Source organism: Anomaloglossus baeobatrachus, chromosome 5 (genome assembly GCF_048569485.1).
Source record: "Anomaloglossus baeobatrachus isolate aAnoBae1 chromosome 5, aAnoBae1.hap1, whole genome shotgun sequence".
Taxonomy (NCBI): Eukaryota; Metazoa; Chordata; class Amphibia; order Anura; family Aromobatidae; genus Anomaloglossus; species Anomaloglossus baeobatrachus.
Window position 1 is genome coordinate 466841631 of NC_134357.1, and position 20743 is coordinate 466862373.

General features: G+C 43.6%; 1 protein-coding gene across 2 annotated transcripts in view; it reads right to left on the reverse strand.

The window, feature by feature from the left end:
• Window positions 1-11160: 11160 nt before the first annotated feature.
• LOC142310336 (opsin-5-like) overlaps window positions 11161-20743 on the reverse strand; it is a 48325-nt gene continuing 38742 nt past the window's right edge. For both annotated transcript variants that reach the window (XM_075347853.1, XM_075347854.1), the window contains one exon: window positions 11161-11780. In XM_075347853.1, the coding sequence (XP_075203968.1) occupies window positions 11232-11780 (549 nt within the window). In that variant the 3' untranslated portion in view covers window positions 11161-11231. The remainder of the gene's footprint in view (window positions 11781-20743) is intronic.

A 20743-nucleotide genomic window follows, 5' to 3' on the forward strand; every position in this document is an offset into this window, starting at 1 on the left:
TTTACCTGGGACTGCAGGTTTTCTTTCTACACTATTTGTACTTAAGTAGGACACATATAGGTAGATTGTGATAGATCTTCCTATAAAATAGAGCTGAGGCAAAGATAAAAATTATATAATTTTATTGATAAATATTAAAACATTGTGAAAAAGAGTATTTTACAGAACAAAGACATGTGAGGGAGCATGCAGCATACTAAACTAGTACGAGGGGCTGCTGATAAGTCTTTGGCTTTGTGATTTTTTTTTGTTTCTATGGTAACGAATGTTACATCACATGAAAACCTTATGTGTAATATAGGTTTTCAAAATTTTGTGTTTGTTGCTTACGGCAACAGTGTTCTACGAACGCGGGAAAACAAAATGGCAGAGTCTAATGTGATATTCACAGCAACTGAGAGCAGAGAAGTGATAAAATTCTTGTTTCTGCAAGGAAGGTCCACAAAGGATATTCATGGTGATATGTCGCAGATATTGGGGGATCAATGCCCTTCATATTCCACAGTTAAGAACTGGGCTGTCAAATTTACACCAATGATGAGGAACGTCCTGGACGACCGAGAGTGGTTGTTGTTCTGGAGATTGTCGATGCTGTGCACAACCTCATACTGGAGAATCAACGAATTTCAGCTATAGCAATAGCAGATATCATGGGGATTTCCCGTGAACATGTTTGTGTCATTATCCATGAACATTTGGACATGAGAAAGCTATCTGCAAAGTGGGTCCCTAAATGTTTGGTAAAAGAGCAGAGAAGCATGCAAGTGAAAACTTCCCAGTCCATGTGTCAGCATTTCTGGACTGATAAGAACTTCCTGGATCGAGGGGTCACTATGGATGAGACCTGGATTTATTTGTATGACCCTGAAAACAAGGAGCAGTCAAAAGAGTGGAGGCACAGTGATTCTCCTCATCCAAAGAAGTTCAGGGTGCAAAAATCAGCCACTAAGGTGATGGCGTCTGTGTTTTGAGATAAGGAGGGCGTGCTTCTAGTGGACTACCTTCAAAAGGGTTTCATCATCAATGCAAGGTATTACATTGAACTTTTGGACCAATTGAAGGCAGCTCTGAAGGCCAAAAGGCGCAGCAAACTGTCCAAAGGAATCTTGTTCCTGCAAGACAACGCCTCCGCTCACACTGCACAAGCGACCACGGCAAAACTGGCAGAGCTGGGCTTCCAAGTGATTGGCCACCCACCTTATTCACCAGATCTAGCTCCCTCCGACTATCATCTGTTTCCAAACCTGAAGAAACACCTCAAGGGTACCAAATTTCAAACCATTTCTGATGCCATGGCTGCTATGGATGCCTGGTTTGAGACACAATCGAAATCCTTCTTTTTCCTAGGCTTACAGAACTTGGAATACAGATGAAAGAAGTGTGTTGACGTCAGTGGAGAGTATGAGGAATAAGTGTAACGTTTCATCATCCTATCTCGTTTCTGGGTAAAGCCAAAGACATATCAGCAGCCCCTCATACATGTAGGTAAATGCAATAAAGACACCATGCAAAATGCAGACATCAATTAGAACTAAACATATCCTAAATGCATTAATACTGAAAAAGTGCAGATGTGAATAAGAAACAAATATGTGTTCAAAAATAATTCATATATATGTAATCACGGTATCAGGTAAATATTATGATAAATTTATATATATACAGTACAGACCAAAAGTTTGGACACACCTTCTCATCTCTAGAACAACTGTTAAGAGGAGACTTTGTGCAGCAGCCTTCATGGTAAAATAGCTGCTAGGAAACCATTGCTGAGGACAGGCAACAAGCAGAAGAGACTTGTTTGGGCTAAAGAACACAAGGAATGGACATTAGACCAGTGGAAATCTGTGCTTTGGTCTGATGAGTCCAAATTTGAGATCTTTGAATCTAACCACCGTGTCTTTGTAGAAAAGGTGAACGGATGGACTCTACATGCCTGGTTCCCACCGTGAAGCGTGGAGGAGGAGGTGTGATGGTGTGGAGGTGCTTTTTTGGTGACACTGTTGGGGATTTATTCAAAATTAAAAGGCATACTAAACCAGCATGGCTACCACAGCATCTTGTAACGGCATTGTATTCCATCCGGTTTGCGTTTAGTTGGACCGTCATTTATTTTTCAACAGGGCAATGACCCCAAACACACCTCCAGGCTGTGTAAGGGCTATTTGACTAAGAAGGAGAGTGATGGGGTGCTACGCCAGATGACCTGGCCTCCACAGTCACCAGACCTGAACCCAATCGAGATGGTTTGGGGTGAGCTGGACCACAGAGTGAAGGCAAAAGGGCCAACAAGTGCTAAGCATTTCTGGGAACTCCTTCAAGACTGTTGGAAAACCATTTCCGGTGACTACCTCTTGAAGCTCATCAAGAGAATGCCAAGGGTGTGCAAAGCAGTAATCAAAGCAATAGGTGGCTACTTTAAAGAACCTAGAATATAATACATATTTTCAGTTGTTTCACAATTTTTTAAGTATTTCATTCTACATGTTTTCATTCATAGTTTTGATGTCTTTAATGTGAATCTACAATTTTCAGAGTCATGAAAATAAAGAAAATTCTTTGAATGAGAAGGTGTGTCCAAACTTTTGGTCTGTACTATATATATATATATATATATATATATATATATATATATATATATATATATACACATATATATATATATATATATATATATATATATATATATACACATATATATATGTGCATTAAATATATTACAGTGCTGTATCAAGGGATAACTGAAGTGTCTGAATTGTTATATCAAGGTAGATAGATCATACACAGGGTTAAAGCCAAATCACCAATAAACATTGGGGTTTAGCACTTTCGTTTAATTAATTTATGGGAAATCGCTAAATCGATGACATCTTTGGCATTTTATGATTGTTCATGTTTTATGATCTTAACACTTTATTGTTTTTCTATCTATCTATCTAGTATAATTGGATTCTGGACCATTCAGGTCCTTAGTGATGATTATTATCCTATATCATATCTAGAATTTTCCACCTCTGGTGATGAATGCCTGTGACTACAATCGGCAGGATATATTATTTTTTAAAATTATATTTCAATTTTATTTTATTTTTTATTTTTCCTTCATGTTTCTTATAACATTTGTCCAAGTAATTGTTTATATAAATATTCAAATATACATTGTATATAGAGTACACTGTACACAACAATTGTATGAGATCATCATTATGACCTAAGTAGATTAATAATTAAATTCTTATTCCACTACACTTTTTACAAGTATGTGGATATTTCTCATTGCACTTTATTGCACATTATTCATAGTCACTTGGGTTTTATTTTCTGATGCGAGAGTGCGCTTGTGCAACATGGGCCCACCTCAGACTCACGTTGGGCGCACACAGACACACAGGGTGCTGTGTCCTCACTTCTGCACTCTGCGTTCCACAGCCGCCCAGCAGGAAGTCTCCTTTTCATCAAAGGTGGAGTCCTGTTGTGGAATAAGCGCCACATTCCTCCGCATTGGCGCCTTCCCCATCAATACCGGACATTGGTTCCTGCTGCCTATTTAAACCCAGTGATCCCTTCACCCTGACACACCCCCTGAGGAAGCAGGGCGAAACGTGCGTTGGGTGGAGGGACCGTGAATACAGCATTCACTACTGAGGTAATTACCTTTTTCATGTATATGGGTTTAATCTATTGTCACTATGTTTGGCTCAGGTGCTCTGTAGGTCTATTAAGGTATGTGCCCACAATCAGGACCTGCTGCGTCCTGGATACGGTGGGTCCTGACCTGTGGCGCCTTGAGTCTCCTCCGCATGAGAATGCAGGAGACCACAGCTGCTCGTGCCCACAATCCAGGCTCACGCAGTTACGTTCTCTCGCTGTGGTTTCCCTGTGGAGAACGCTCGCATCTCCATAGCAAACAATTGACATGCTGCAGCTGGGGAAGCCGCACCACAGGTCAGTTTTCGCTGCGAGCCATACACGTACTGTGAACATGGGATTTCTAGAAATCCCTTCCACTGTGCTTATACTGTACAAAGCAGCATTATGGACACTGATCGCGCACGCAGCCTTATGATGCAGTTCGCCTCACTATTTCCTAGGAAACTTGTATTTATAACATAGAGCTTTGGTGCCACCACATGGACATATTCAATGACAACCCAAACACATGTTTACCTCCATATCAGATACTGTGCTTATATTTTATACTGTCATTGTTGATGCACTTTTATATACAGATCTAACTCCTGTTTATATTTACGTCTCATATTGGTTGCTTTTTTTTTTTTTTCACAGTTTTTGGATTTATGATGTGTATGGTGATCTACCTTGATATAACGATTCAGACACTTCCGTTATCCCTTGATACAGCACTGTCATATATTTAATGCACTTTATTTATATAATGTATCATAATATTTACCCGATACCATGATTACATATGTATGAATTATTTTTTAACACATATTTGTTTCTTATTCACATCTGCACTTTTACAGTATTAATGAATTTCGGATGTTTAGTTCTAATGTCATGGAATAAATGGCGCTGCTATAATAATAATAATAATAATTGATTTCAGCATTTTGCATGGTGTCTTTATTGCATTGATTTATTGTAACTGTGCACTTACCTTCATGTACTAGTATAATATGCTGCATGGTCCCTTAAGTGTATTTTTTCTGTAACATTCTCTCTTTTTTAATATTCATCAATAAAATTATATCATTTTTATCCTTGAGTCAGCTCTATTTTATAGGAAGAGCAATTCTGTCAGATAATACTCCGTTTCTTCCTGAAAATGATTGCAATCACAATTTCTTTGGTATTATTATCTTCATTTAATTTGTCTTCAATGAAAAAAGAAAAGAAAAATTGTCATAAAGCCAAATTGGATATAATTCCACACCAAACATAAAAAAGGGGGTGGACAAAGGTATTGGCACTGTTTGAAAAATCCTGTGATGCTTCTCTAATTTGTGTAATTAACAGCACCTGTAACTTACCTGTGGCACCTAACAGGTGTTGGCAATAACTAACTCACACTTGCAGCCAGTTGACATGGATTAAAGTTGACTCAACCTCTGTCCTGTGTCCTTGTGTGTACCACATTGAGCATGGAGAAAAGACAGAAGAAGAAAGAACTGTCTGAGGACTTGAGAATCCAAATTGTGAGGAAGCATGAGCAATCTCAAGGCTACAAGTCCATCTCCAAAGACCTGAAAGCTCCTGTGTCTACGGTGCGCAGTGTTATCAAGAAGTTTAAAGCCCATGGCACTGTGACTAACCTCCCTAGATGTGGAAGATAAAGAAAAATTGACAAGAGATTTCAACACAAGATTGTGCGGATGGTGGGTAAAGAACCTCGACTAACATCCAAACAAGTTCAAGCTGCCCTGCAGTCCGCGGGTACAACAGTGTCAACCCGTAATATCTGTCGGCGTCTGAATGAAAAGGGATTGTATGGTAGGATACCCAAGAAGACCCCACTTCTTACCCGAGACATAAAAAAGCCAGGCTGGAATTTGCCAAAACTTACCTGAGAAAGGCTAAAACGTTTTGGTGGAATGTTCTCTGGTCAGATGAGACAAAAGTAGAGCTTTTTGGGAAAAGCCATCAACATAGAGTTTACAGGAAAAAAAAAGGCATTCAAAGAAAAGAATACGGTCCCTACAGTCAAACATGGCAGAGGTTCCCTGATGTTTTGGGGTTGCTTTGCTGCCTCTGGCACTGGACTGTTGACCGTGGGCATGGCATTATGAAGTCTGAAGACTACCAACAAATTTTGCAGCATAATGTAGGGCCCAGTGTGAGAAAGCTGCGTCTCCCTCAGAGGTCATGGGTCTTCCAGCAGGATAATGACCCAAAACACGCTTCAAAAAGCACTAGAAAATGGTTTGCGAGAAAGCACTGGAGACTACTAAAGTGGCCAGCAATGAGTCCAGACCTGAATCCCATAGAACACCTGTGGAGTGATCTCAAAATGGCAGTTTGGAGAAGGCACCCTTCAAATCTCAGGGACCTGGAGCAGTTTGCCAAAGAAAAATGGTCTAAAATTCCAAGAGAGCATTGTAAGAAACTCATTGATGGTTACCGGAAGCGGTTGTTCGCAGTTATTTTGGCTAAAGGTTGTGCAACCAAGTATTAGGGGTATTTTGCACACTACGACATCGCATGTGCGATGTTGGTGGGGTCAAATCGAAAGTGACGCACATCCGGCCTCGCTGTCGACATCGCAGTATGTGAATCCTTTTACATACGATTAACGAGCGCAAAAGCGTCGTTATCGTATCATCGGTGTAGGATCCAACATTTCCATAATTTCGCTGCAGCGACAGGTACGATGTTGTTTCTCGTTCCTGCGGCCGCACACATCGCTGTGTGAGAAGCTGCAGGAGCGACGAACATCTCCTTACCTGCGTCCCGGCTGCAATGCGGAAGGAAGGAGGTTGGTGGGATCTTTATGTCCCGTTCATCTCCGCCCCTCCGCTCCTATTGGCCGCCTGCCGTGTGATGTCGCTGTGACGCCGCACGACCCGCCCCCTTAGGAAGGAGGCGGGTCGCCGGCCAGAGCGACGTCGCAGGGCAGGTGAGTGCATATGAAACTGCCGTAGCGATAATGTTCGCTACGGCAGCTATCATAAGATATCGCTGCTGCGACGGGGGCGGGGACTATCGAACTCGGCATCGCAGCATCGGCTTGCGATGTCGTAGTGTGCAAAGTACCCCTTAGGCTAAGGGTGCCAATACTTTTGTCTGGCCCATTTTTGGAGTTTTGTGTGAGATGATCAATGATTTGATTTTTGCAGTAATAACAAGAAGGATTTGCGGGGCACTACTTCCACTGAGGACTGTCCACATCAAACAAACAGCGACTAGTTGCAAAAAGCACACACGGTGCTTGTAATCTCTGCTGTGACAAGAGAAAACTTCCAGGTCGGACTATACTAAATACAGCTGCGGGGTGCTTGTTCCAAAAGCATCAGCGCATGAAACATTAAGCACAGAAAGAAAAAAGGACCTTCGACGGGTCTTACTTACTTACTTACTTGGTAAGACCCGTCGAAGCCCCACCTGCAGGGGTGAAACGGCCGTAGTCTTTTTGTGCTAACCATCCTCATTCCCTCCCTGTTACGCCGAAGCATGTATCCTCCGATCATGGAATAAACTTGAAATACTTCACAGCAATTACCGGTGAGTGCTGTTCCTTTTTTCTTTCTGTGCTTAATGATTTGATTTTTGTTTCATTCTCTTTTCTGTTTTTTCATTGCAAGCAAAATAAATGAAGATAATAATACCAAAGAATTTATGATTGCAATCATTTTCAAGAAGAAACTGAGTATTCTCTGACAGAATTGCAGGGGTGCCAATACTTTTGGCCAGCAGTGTACAGTATGTGTGTATATAATAATAATAATACTTTTATTCATTTATATAGCACTATTAATTCCACAGCGCTTTACATACATTGGCATATATATAATAGATATATAGTAGATTTTATATATATATATATATATATATATATATATATATATATATATATACACACTTTTTTTTTTACCACATATTTTGTATCGCACTAATTGTACTTGGCACAAACTATACAGCCCCAAAGTGGTAACCCCACCAATTTAGCTCTGCTACATTACTACCTGTTGCTTTTGGCTTACATTTTTTTTTGTCATTAAATAGATAGCCAATAAAGATAGAAATGAGATCTTTATTTTGCCAAAATGTCCAGTAGATGATGAAAGGGCCAGATCTGGGCTCCTGCGATGATGCAACTATTACCTAAGCAATGCTGCCACCTAGTGGACGGCTGTAAACACTGCATGGTCTAGTACTTTGGTATTAAAGATTTAGCATTGCAATGTATATAGTTAAGGATGTATTGTGTTCACATAGGAAGGCCACTGATGGTGATTTTCTACATTGATTGAAAGATGTGGTTTCTTGCAGATAGCGCTCTACAAATTAATACATTGACAAATGGGTGTGGCAAATTAAGGAGTGTCTCTTGACAGTCTAATTGTGTCAACACTGATTGGACACTGCAGGACTATTGAAGGACACACCCCCTTTAACATGGTGAATGGTAACACCTGATTGTCAATTTATTCATAATGTTCTAGAAGGAACAACAGAGGAATGGCAACTCTGATTTCTACATAAAGATGCTTTAAAATAGTTGTTTTATGGAGAATACAAGTATTACAATACCCCCCAGCCCTCCTGGCAGGTTTATATTTAAAGGCTAGATCCGCTCTCTACCCCTTTTCCCATCATCTGCCGTACATGTATGTCTGGTGTGCGTGTGTGGAGCTGTGCCCGCTCCTTCCGTGGCAGTTAGACGCCAGCCGTGTTCTACAGCCAGCTTCTCGCTGTCAAACTGGGTGCACACAAGTGTCTAAATAACATTTTCTGAGTTTTGTCCTGAAAATTCAGAAAGTCTTGTTCTGATTTGTCATTCGTGTGCAATTAGTTTTTTATACAGCAGCAAATGTATCCGTAAAAACTCAATGCTATAGTTTGGCTCCATTTGGAACCTGTTTTATTTTGCGCAGCCATGGACTTGAAAAGGTGAGTCTGACCCAACATACGAAAGAAACTACTACATGCTGCGATTTAGTCCATGAATAAAAAATCACTCATCTGCACTGTCCCATTGAATAACATTGGTCTGCATCACTTTCACTATATACAGTGGAACCTCAGTTTACGAGTAACTTGATGTGTGAGTATTTTGCTATACGAGCAAAGCTTGCTGCAAGTAACTCGGTTTACGAGCAAGCTTTGCTGTACGAGCAAATACTCACTGCACACACTTCCGGTTCCATACTTTCACTGCGCTCTGACCCGCTCTTGCAGTCCACACAAAAACGCACAAACAAACACAAAGAAACACACATATTGTGCTCACCTTACCTTCCATTCCCTCGCCGACCTCGTGGTTCTTGTAGTTCGCCGGTACAGGATGTGTATCAGGTAACCATCGCGAAGATGGACAAACTTCCGCTGTCAGCTGCTTCTCAAAGGCAGCGCGCGGACTAATCAGAGGCAAGCGGCTCCTGCCTTTGACGTCAGCACTCTGGCAGCGGAAGCTCCGACATCAGTCGCGATGGTTACCCGATACACATCCTGTACCGGCAGACTACAAAAACCAGGAGGCCGGCGAGGGAACGTAACATGAGGTGAGCATAATATGTGTTGTGAATGTCAGTTATGCTTTTGCTGCTGTGAGGCTCCCTCTTGTGGCCAGGAATGGTTTGGACAGAGACCAGGTGTGCTGGAGCAATGGGCGTTTCCATTTCTTACACTCTGCCTATTTAAACCTTGGTCTGCTAGCAGTCTGAGCCGGTTGTCATTTGTTCTTTAGTTTACCAGCCTTCTCATCTTGCTCCAGACCACATCTACCCCAGATAAGTGCTTTGTTCTTTCTTATGTTGTTTTGTTCTTTTTGTTCTTATCTGGGTTTTTCATTTACTGTAGTTATTGTCAGTTCATTTGCATACAGGGATCTTCCCTCTCTGTTGCTTAGCTGGGAAGCTCCCTGCAGCTATGTTTGGAGTATTGCTCCTATAAGTCCACGTGTTTGTTGCTTCTTGAATTTGTAATTGTTCCTGCTTTCTGTTCATTGGTATGACAAGAGCGCCTGATATAGGACGGAGTTCAGATCGTGCGATCTGAGGACTTTTTGTACTATCAGGTATTTGGATTTTTGTAGGGTTTTTCTCTAGCCACCATCAGCCCCTTTCCTATCCTTTCCTATTTAGTCAATGGGGCCTCACCTTTGCTAATCCTATCATCCATCTGTGTATTGTGTTTTCCGATATTACCGTAGTCTTGGAATGTGTCTGAGGCAGAGAGTTATTCATCCTTCCTTCCTTTAGGATAGCTAGTTCTCCGGCTGGGTTCGTGGTGCATAGGTTATTAGTTCACCCTTCAGCTACTTCTAGTGTTGATGGTTAGTAAGGGGATGGCGGCCAGATTAGTTGCCAATGCTCTTGTCGCCTTTTTTGCCAATGATCTATTGTGATCTTCCATGGTTCCGGATCATAACAAATATGTGTGTGTGTGCGTGTTTGTGCATGTGTGGAATGTGGGACCAGGATGGGACATTGAACAAGTTGTGGAACGAATTGTCTGAGCTTGCATTATTTCCTATGGAAAATTTTGCTTTGCTAGACAAGTAACTTGGTTTACAAGCACACTCCCAGAATGGATTGTTCCACTGTACTCTCATAATAGTAATTGCTGGTTATGGCACTAACAAGTGATCACAGTATCAAGTTCCTTCCTGGGACTAAAAAAAAAATAAATAATAATAAAAAAGTTTACAAATATTAAACATAAAAATTCAAGTCACCCTTCCCTTTTCTTCGTACAAAAAATGTAAAAAATATATATATTTGTCCAATCTACTAAGAATGGATCGTTTACAAACGGAACAATAATGCAAAAATGAAAACAAAGTGTCAGTTTTACAAAGATCCTTTTTTAGGCTGAGTTCACATGTCTTGTAATCATCTGTTAGAATGGATCCTGAAGAGATCCATTGGCAAAATGTTATCTGCCGGAACCGGTTTTTGGTTTTTTTTTAACATTGGAGTTTATGGAGAACGGATCTGTTAACTGAATTGCTATTTATCTTCTATTTGAAACTGATCCTCTAAGAAAAACGGATCCTTTATAAATGCAAGAATAAGGGATGGCTAAATAGCAATCAGTTACGGATCCGTCCTCCATAGACTCCAATGTTAAAAAAAAACGGATCCTTCAGAAATCATTTATTTAACAACGGACCAAAAAGTTGTGTTTACAGAACTTTTTTCCCAATGGATCTCTGCAGGATCCATTCTGATGAATGATTACTGGACATTTGAACTTAGCCTTAACGATTCAAAAACAGAACCTTTAGTTTGTATCAGTTTTTGCTCCACTTGTAATGGATCCATTTTCTTTAATTCTGGATCTTTGGTAAATGGATGACAACTTATGAACAGACCTAAATGTATCCATGTATCTGATTGACAGAATTGAGTATATCCCATCATCATGATCCAGCACGCGGCACGTTTCTTGTGTACAGGTGTATCCATTGTGTAATAGTTCCGCTACGATACGGGATATAAGCGTTGTTGCGATATGTCACCCACAAGCCCCGTGTCAGGCTCTGACCTTTAATGGTGTGAGCAGAATACAGCAGGAATCATACATATCACGGGTCACATAAGCAATTATAGGAAGTTTTTCATGCAGTCTGGCTGCCGTGATCCCACAGCGACCTCGATGGCCTCAGTCTTGGATTTTGTCCTGGTGGAATAAACCACAAGATGGACGGAGGTTGGTGATGCCACTTTTCCTGTGGGACTCTGTACCAGAGCCAGGTGTGTAGGTGGGCTCGCATCCATAGGATCCAAATTGCAGCATCCCGGGTAATTATTGAGACACTTGAAAGCCACCATACAGTCCGGACATGTGGCCGACCTCCCCATGGTGGTGTCCGGCAAACACTGTGCCCTGTTCACCGGTGTTCTGCAGCTGCTGCACACCACCGCACACACGGCCTGGAACACGGACAAGTCTTTGGTTATCACATTCAGGAAGCTCGGCTTCAGCAGCAGGTACACCATGGGGTTGTAGAGAGTCGATGACTTGGCAAACACAGCTGCTAGGGCAAATGCTATAGGTGGCACAAACCTGGCATCACCAAAAGCCGCCAACATCGCTACCACAGCATACGGTGTCCAGGCCAAGAGGAAGCCTATACAGACGGCAACACTGAGCTGCAGAGAAAAGGAGGAATATCCCGTATTAGTCTCTGGAGGAGCAAACGGCAATAAGGCTGGGTGCTTGTGCTGTGTCCAGAAGCACGTCCTCTGTTGGATTTCTTCCATACATACCTGTTAACTGAGCGATCACCATGAGGTTCACTGTAACTGACCTGAAGTTATTGTCAACTTATAAAAAAAAAATCTATGTGAGGCATTGGTCACATGACCGTATAAGAGGTCGGATAGCACACGGTGGTGTGAGCGAGCCGTTAAAGCAGTGTTTCTCAACTCCAGTCCTTAAGACCCACCAACAGATCATGTTTTCAGGTTTTCCTCAATCAGGTTTTCAGGATTTCCTTAATGTTGCACAGGTGATGGAATTATTCCCTGTCTAATATTGAGGAAAACCTGAAAATATGATCTGTTGGTGGGTCTTGAGGACTGGAGTTGAGAATCCCTGCCTTAAAGGGAATCTGTCGGCAGGTTTTTACCATGTAATCTGAGAACAGCTGGACTGGCCTGCATGTGAGACCTGGTCAAGCAGTGATAATATCCTGCTGATAAAATACTATATTAAATCTAGAGCACACAGCCTAATAAGTGACACATTGCTGGAATCAGGCTGCCTTCACATCATGCTGCCCTCAGATTACATGGCACAAACCTGCTGACAGATTGGTTTGAACAACAAATATACAGTAGTTTCATCTCGATTGATCACTGCATTTGTACCTTTTTTGGTGTTTTTTGTTTAAGTCTTAGGCGGGCTTTACACGTTGCGACATCGCTAGCAATTGCTAGCGATGTCGAGCGTGATAGCACCCGCCCCCGTCGTACATGGGATATCTGGTGCTTGCTGCCGTAGCGAACATTATCGCTACGGCAGCTTCACACGCACATACTTGGTCGGCGATGTCGCTCTGACCGCCAAACAATCCCTCCTTCAAGGGGGAGGTGCGTTCGGCGTCACAGCGACGTCACCGCAACGTCACTAATCGGCCGGCCAATAGAAGCGGAGATGAGTGGGACATAACATCCCGCCCACCTTCTCCCTTCCGCATTGCCGGTGGACGCAGGTAAGGAGATGTTTGTCGTTCCTGCGGTGTCACACACAGCGATGTGTGGAGCTGCAGGAACAAGGAACAACATCGTATCTGCAGCAGCAACGATATTATGAAAATGAACGACATGACACAGATCAGCGGTTTTTTTTACGTTTTTGCGCTCGTTCGTCGCACCTAGGATTTACACATTGCGTTGTCGCTACCGGTGCCGGATGTGCGTCACTAACGACGTGACCCCAACGATATACAACGTGTAAAGCCCGCCTTAGACTTTAAAAATGGTGCAAATTTAAAGAATAATTTCATATGTTTGCCTATTGTTTTGTTCGTTTATGACTTCCAAATATTTAACCCAATTCATCATTTGTAACTTTTTGAAAAGTTTTTGTAATCCCAGTACACTAGTTCGATTAGTTATTTTGGTGCATTTTAGCACCATTCTGCAAATTGTGACTTTTTGCACAAGAAATTTGGAAACATAAAGATAATTTTTTATTTTGTACAAAATTCAAGAATTGTGCACCAGTTTGAAGAATTTGGTACACCAAAAAAGTAATTAGTATTACAATACGAAAAAGAAAAGAGACTTCATAAAACATGCAAATGATGAATCAGAACCTGTTTCCAAGAAGAACTGTGACTGCAGCTCTGGACTATATAGAAACATGATCTCCTAATAAAGCGGGACAGTTATTTCCTACATCAGATTACTGTACACAACTTCATGCCAAAATGATATTTCCCTAAATACAAATCAGCAGAGCAAGCTCTGTGCAGACATCGAAGAAGCAAGGAATACAGGGAAATTATATTTCTGAAAGAAGCAGAACAGTGAGTGCAGCTCTGGAGTTTACAGGCAATATGTCAGAATCAGTACAAGTTAAATATAATGCATATACTTCAGAGCTGAAATCGCTATTCTACTGATGGAGTCACTGTGTACATACATTAAATGACTTATCCTGTACTGATGCTGAGATACATCCTGTATATCTTTTATTATAAAACAGACAAACATAATAAAAGAAACATAACAAAATTATTAATAATAAGATAATCAATATGAGAACTGGTCCAGCCGCTCACTCTATCCTCACACACATTATTACTATACATATACCCCTCAACCCATATAGACACAAAATCTTTAATAATAACTACTTACATCACCGATTTCTGGTCCAGGTGCTGAAGAAAATAATCAAAACAATAAAATAAAATGCCTATTTGGCAAAGATTTTATTTATTTTTTTAATAAATAAATAAACTTAAATATTAACGATATAAATATATACAAGACTCATCTATAAACTAACCACCCCAAACTTGAGACCACTATTCCCACCCCCCCACTGACCTGAGAGCTGGTTCTGGGTCTCATGTCTCAGTCATGTCCAATGTCCATTGGCCACATCAGCTGCAGATTGTAACCTAAACACCCCAGTGTCCCAAAGTCTCTCAAGATGAACCCATCTCCCCCCTTTTCCCACCACCCAACCTAACACCTACATCTATATCCCTATGTACAACATATTTAGAAAGACAAAAACGACATAACCACAACCATAAAAATCCAAACTCTGCGCCTGGAGCCCTACATCACTGTATACTGATCAACACAAAAATCTAGGGTGTCACCGCAGCCCACCACCAGGAAAGGTGATGAAAATACTAAGGCATACTAAAAGAAAAGCTCCTCCAGAAAAGAGCCGCCTCCGCGTGCCCAGTTTCTTATACTCCAGAGAGTGCACCTTCACCAGGTCACCAAGTATGGTACTAAACAAATCATCCACTGCGAGGATTTTCCGTTGCATCAATACTAAGCACTGTGCATTCCACATGTGATACCTAACCACTATGCTAGCTAGAATGAAGGTGCAGCGGTCCTGATCACCTAGGTCTGTGAATGCTCCATAGGCCCATTTTGCATATGAGAGACCAGCCAGCCAATGGAGGGCACCCGCCATATTGTACAGCTCTGTGTTAAAGGGACAACGAAGCAGAAAGTGTTCCATGATTTCCAGCATGGTACCACAATGATCTCAAGAACAATTCCTTTACTCAGAGCTCCTACAATTCAGGTTGACCCTCACACATAGTTTCACAAGGAAGCAATGCGAAACCAAGTCCCAAAACTTCGAGGGGATCAAGATAGAATTTAAAAGATGCAAACCCACCACAAGAGTCCAACTTGGCCAATCCCTGAGCACCAGAGGCTTCTAAAAATGGGTAAACAAAACCCTTTAGTCAAGGAATTTCCTTGACACCTTGGCAGAGTCCTGATCTCCCACATCCCTAGACCCCACTGGTGAATTACCTTCAGAACCAGGGTAGCTTAAGCCGGAAAATGTCCATGCGGAGTGCTAAAATCCTTCACTTGCCTTGTTGTCTCCCGTTCCTGGAAGATAGGTTGAGACTATCCCCCACAGGAGAATATCCATGAAGGAACTCTCTTTTTCCAGAGGTTTGGAATATTGATTTTAATGACAGTATTTAGAAAGAATACCACAGGATTGACCATACACAACCTTCCTAGTCTCATATGGTAAGTAACCTCTCTCTTGACCAGGTTCAGTCTATTCCCCAATAACATCTGGAAGAACATACTGTAGACCCAAGTCTAGAGTGGATCCGGCCAGATGCACATACAGCCCAAATAGATCAGTAAAGTGAGCAGGTAAGTTTTGATTTACTCTTTGTCAAAGCCCTACCCTTCCATTTGTTGACCTTCTGAGTAGTGATCTCTAGCCTGCTGTCCCAAATTTTTTTGGGAGTAATCCCCTGGCCAAAGTCAATGCCAAGGACTGTTGGCTCCTAGAAGAGTGTCCGGGAGATCAAAACGAGAATCTCCTCCTCCGAGCCAGAGACAGACTCTCACACTTATCCCTGTTGACTTTGGACCCGGATGCTTTAGAATAGTAGTCTACCTCTGACATCAGCCAATCTGCCTCCCCATCCAAGGAAACAAAAACGGTGGCGTCATCGGCATACGCCACAACCTTCAGAGTAGCTTCTGACCCCGGCAAACTGTTCACCCTTCACTCTCCTGAGAAGTGGGTCAATCGCAAACACTTAGAGCAGTGGACTTCATCTCCAACCCTGGTGATCGAGGAAAGACAATCACTCAATACCTCAGTCAAGAGGGGTACCAAGGCATTCTTAATGGTCTTATACAAATCAGATGTTAAGCCATTTCGACCTGGCGACTTCTTTAGGGCAATCCTTTCAGTCACCAACCTAACTTCCTCTTCCCTGTTCATCTCTGTCAAAATGTCAAGAGAAGGATCTACCCCTAGTTTGGGTATAGTTTCAGCCAGGAAAGTGGGCATCTCATCTCATCCCAATCCAGACCCCTCTATTAAAGATAGATCCCTGATCTGGATCTTTTCAGCGACTCTGTACTGTCAATCAGTCATGTGACAACTTTATTATTCACTGACATCTTTCAGTTCCTGGTAAGAGTTGAGCAAGTGGTACAATCCCTCTGAAAAACCAAAGATGCGTGCCTATCGTACTGACAGCAAAGAATTCACTCTGGAGTTCTCCTCGTTGCCACCTCCATTTGAGACAAGATGCTCCTTCTTCAGACCCTGATACAGGCGGTACCTATCCAGACTCCTGAGTCACGAGAGGTGGCGGAAGAATCTCGCCACCCTTTGCTTGAACATCTCACAACACTCTGACTTAGGCTGCTTTCACACATCTGGTTTTTCCTGTGCAGCACAATCCGGCGCTTTGCAGAAAAAACGCAACGATTTTTTTTTGCTGCCGGTTGCGTTTTTTTTTTGCATAGACTTTCATTAGTGCCGGATTGTGCTGCATGGGCTTGCGTTCGGTCCAGTTTTTGCCGCATGCGGCAGATTTAGCCAATGTGGCGGCCGGATGGAACATTGCTTGGCACATTTTTTTGTCTGGCAAAAAAAACCCGCATCGCGCCGCATCCAGCCGATGCGGCGCAATTTGCAATGCATGCCTCTGGACGCCGCATGCGGCGTCCTGCAGCAAACACCGCATCCGGCTGCCGCATGGGTTTTTTTCCACTGCGCATGCTCAGTAGCGTGCCGCAAGCGGCAAAAACCGGACCGGCCGCATGTCAAAAACTTATGCAAAGGAAGCGGTTTTGTCGCCGCATCCGTTGCATAGGTTTTAGAGCCGGATTGGCCGGCTCTGCTAAAACCGGATGTGTGAAAGCAGCCTTACTACTACATAGATCCAAAAAGGGTACCTGGCTCTGAAGAAAATCCCCAAAGGACTGTCTTATCTCCACTTCTTCCAAAAGAGACTAATTCAGCCTCCAAAAGCCTCTTCCCATCCGGGGGGTCTCTGTAGCATCCAGAGAAATCAAAATGAAAGAGTGGTTGGAGAACTCCACCTCAACCCTCAGGCCCTGAGGTTGTTGGAAATCGGCCGCTATACACCTATGCAGATATTGCATTCAAAACCAGACATTTGCAGTAAAGGGGGCTTTACATGCTACGACATCGCTAATGCGAACTCGTTGGGGTCACGGAATTGGTGACGCACATCCGGCCGCATTAGCGATTCCGTTGCGTGTGACACCTATGAGCGATTTTGCATTGTTGCAAAAACGTGCAAAATCGCTCATTGGTGACATGGGGGTCCATTCTCAAAAATCATTACTGCAGCAGTAACGAGGTTGTTCCTCGTTCCTGCGGCAGCACACATTGCTCCGTGTGACGCCGCAGGAACGAGGAACCTCTCCTTACCTGCCTCCCGGCCGCTATGTGGAAGGAAGGAGGTGGGCGGGATGTTACGTCCCGCTCATCTCCGCCCCTCCGCTTCTATTGGGTGGCGGTTCAGTGACGTAGCTGTGACGTCGCTGTGACGTTGAACGAACCGCCCCCTTAGAAAGGAGGCGGTTCGCCAGTCACAGCGACGTCGCCAGGCAGGTAAGTAGTGTGACGGGTCTGGGCGATGTTGTGCGGCACGGGCAGCGATTTGCCCGTGTCGCACAACAGATGGGGGCGGGTACCCACGCTAGCGATATCGGGACCGATATCGCAGGGTGTAAAGCGGCCTTTAGAATAGTCATTTACCACATTAACAATGTATAGAGTGTACTTCTGTTTAATGTAATGCTAGTTTCAATGAAAAATATGTGCTTTTCTTTAACAAATAAGGAAATATCTAAGTGATCCTAAACTTTTGAACTGTAGTGTACACTGTGTACATTTTATATATATATTTATATAATATAGATAGATACGCAGGTGTCTGGCAAAAATTAAAGAGACCACTGCAAAATTTTCAGTTTTTCTCTTTAAATTTTTAAGAAACATGTCAATTGCTACGGGCTGCCACCCCCATCTGCCTGGCTTTATCTTGGCTGGCAATCAAAATACAAGAAAGCCCATTAATTTTTTTTTTTTTTTAATTATTTAAAAAAATTTAAAAAAACATGCGTGGGCTCCAGCCAATATTTTGATCGCCAGTCAGGTAAAACCAGGCCGCTGGGGGCTGGGATTCTCCTCAGCCCACAGCCGCCCCTGGAAATAGCGCATTGTTTCTTTGCGCCCTTTCCAGACATTTTACCCGGCTCGTCCAGTGGCCCTGGTGGCGGTGGCACGCTGGGTAATAAAGGGGTTAATACCAGCTTTGTATTCTCAGATGGTACTAAACCCAAAATTCATGGTGTCACGCCAAATTAGACATGGCCACCATGAATTTCTAGTAAACAGTAAAAAAAAAAAAAAAAACACAGCACAGACAAAATTTGTATTAGAAATAAAACAAAACAAACATTTGGAGACTCCATCTTTATTATAAAAAAAATCCTTAGTCCGACGTAGTCCACAGGTAGAACAATGTCAGCTTCATCACTCTGTACAGACACAGTCTATACAAAGTGAGAAGCAGAGAGAGCATTGTCAGCTCTGCTACATCGCTCTGTACAGAGCAAGAAACAGGCTGACAGTGAGAGTATGATTGCACTTGAGTCTCGCATTGCATCACCCCGCAAACCCTGATGCTCTCAGGACTGGAGCGCCTCAGCTGCATGGAAATATATGCAGCCAATCGCTCCTGTCAGGAGAGTGTGCGCTGTGATGCGATGCGACACTTGCACAGTGACAATCAAAGTTCAGTTAACAGGACAGGACCTTTGATGACGTTATAGTCATGTGACCAGTCTGCAACCAACGAGGTAATACAACATTCACACCTGACTTGTCACATGGCCATGATTTCACAGAAGGTCCTTTAGTCAGTGCTGGTTACCGGGAGGGCACAACAATGATCGGACGCAGAAGCGCCATGAGACAGAGTCTGCAGGACGCGTCGCGGGACCTATAAGTATAATGACGATGTTTATTGTTAATTATATTCTTTATTTCACAGCCCCCTCCCGCCTCATCCCATAACTGTAAAGCTCGACATCGGTGATAACGCATTATTGTGTTATCTCGATCCTGATCCCGATCTTTACAAAATGATCGGACGAGGCTCACGATCCCGACCATCGGGGGGATCGCCCATTACTACTTACAAGTTATCACGGTCACTTTTTTACTTGGTTTTGGCGAGAAAGTGCCAGAACAGCAAAGTCTCACCAGCCAGGTTCGTTCTTTGTCAACTCATAATTCGAGCATAAGAGCTCAAGCCCCTTCAGCTGAATAAAGCAGACATCAAATTCAGGTGTGCAATAGGGATGAATCAAGGCATAGATATCAATCACCTTGAAGCCCACCCCAGGAGGAGCTCCACAGCCTTAGAGGACAGGCATCACTGCCCCTCCACTGATACTGACCAAATTCTTATGCATACTGCCCATCCCAGTGGTTAGGAGGTACCCCATTTTGCTCTCGGAAGGTTCCAAAGCCATGCCTCTCTATTCAGAAGGATAGATGAACCTCTCGATCATTTACATTTAATGATCTCTCTCCCCTCTTTACAGGACCCAGGAGACGCCACTGCAACATACCGTCCCAAGAGCCTGGAGACGAGGAGGTTGCCCTATTTCCCCTGGAAGTGACACTGGCGTAACTCCTGAAAGACGCTTCTGTACTGCCCCGCGGGCTCGGCTACGACCGCCGAGCCGCTCGGATCCGTGCTTGTACTGAGGGTGGTGGCTCGAGCCTCTCACGGACCCGGGGGTCACGTCGCTCTGCAAGGGAGTTGGCGCTACACGCGGGGACTTGGGTGAGGAGTTCCACGGCCGGGGCTGCGGTGGTTTGGTTTGGATTGTAAGTTCGTGACGCCACCCACAGGTTGTGGTGAATGGATGGACACCACCGCTGCCGTTGACTAGGCCTCCCGGGGATGGTGTTGCGCAGCTTGGTGTTGACCCCTCCGTGGGTAGGGGAGTGATGGTCCCGGGGGCCCGAGGGAGGTGCTGAGGCGGGGGAGCGGGTTGGACGATGGCGCAGTGCGCGGCCCAAAGGCACTGGTGTACTCACTCTGACACAATACACTCGAGTCTCTGGTAAACCAAACGGAGTGATGAACGGGGCCCGCAGCCGGCTGCAGCTTCTCCCGGTATAGGTTGGTGGTTTCCGCCTTTCTCCTGCACCTCTGTGTGTAAATGTTTGACTCCTATGCCTAGACACCGGCAGTCCGCTCCCCGACTTGTATATGCCGTAGGAGCCCGTTTGCCCGCAGACGCTGGCCCTTTGGGTCTCTATGCCTTGGCGGTGGCTTTACCCTGTATGGTTGGGCTGTTGTCTTCTAACGGGACTTGTGTGGGATAGGTCCTTAAGTCCAGTCTGCAATCAGTTGATTCGACTCGGCAGTGAGCTTGTTGCACGTGGCCTGCGGGTGGTTCTGCAAGCTGCCAGGTGGAGTTTTCTGCTGATCATCATCCTTTATCATCCACCTGGCTCTCAGGATGCAGTTCCATCAGCCTCTGTTCTCTGTTACTAGCCATGTCTCTGAATTGTTTAAAAAAAACTGACC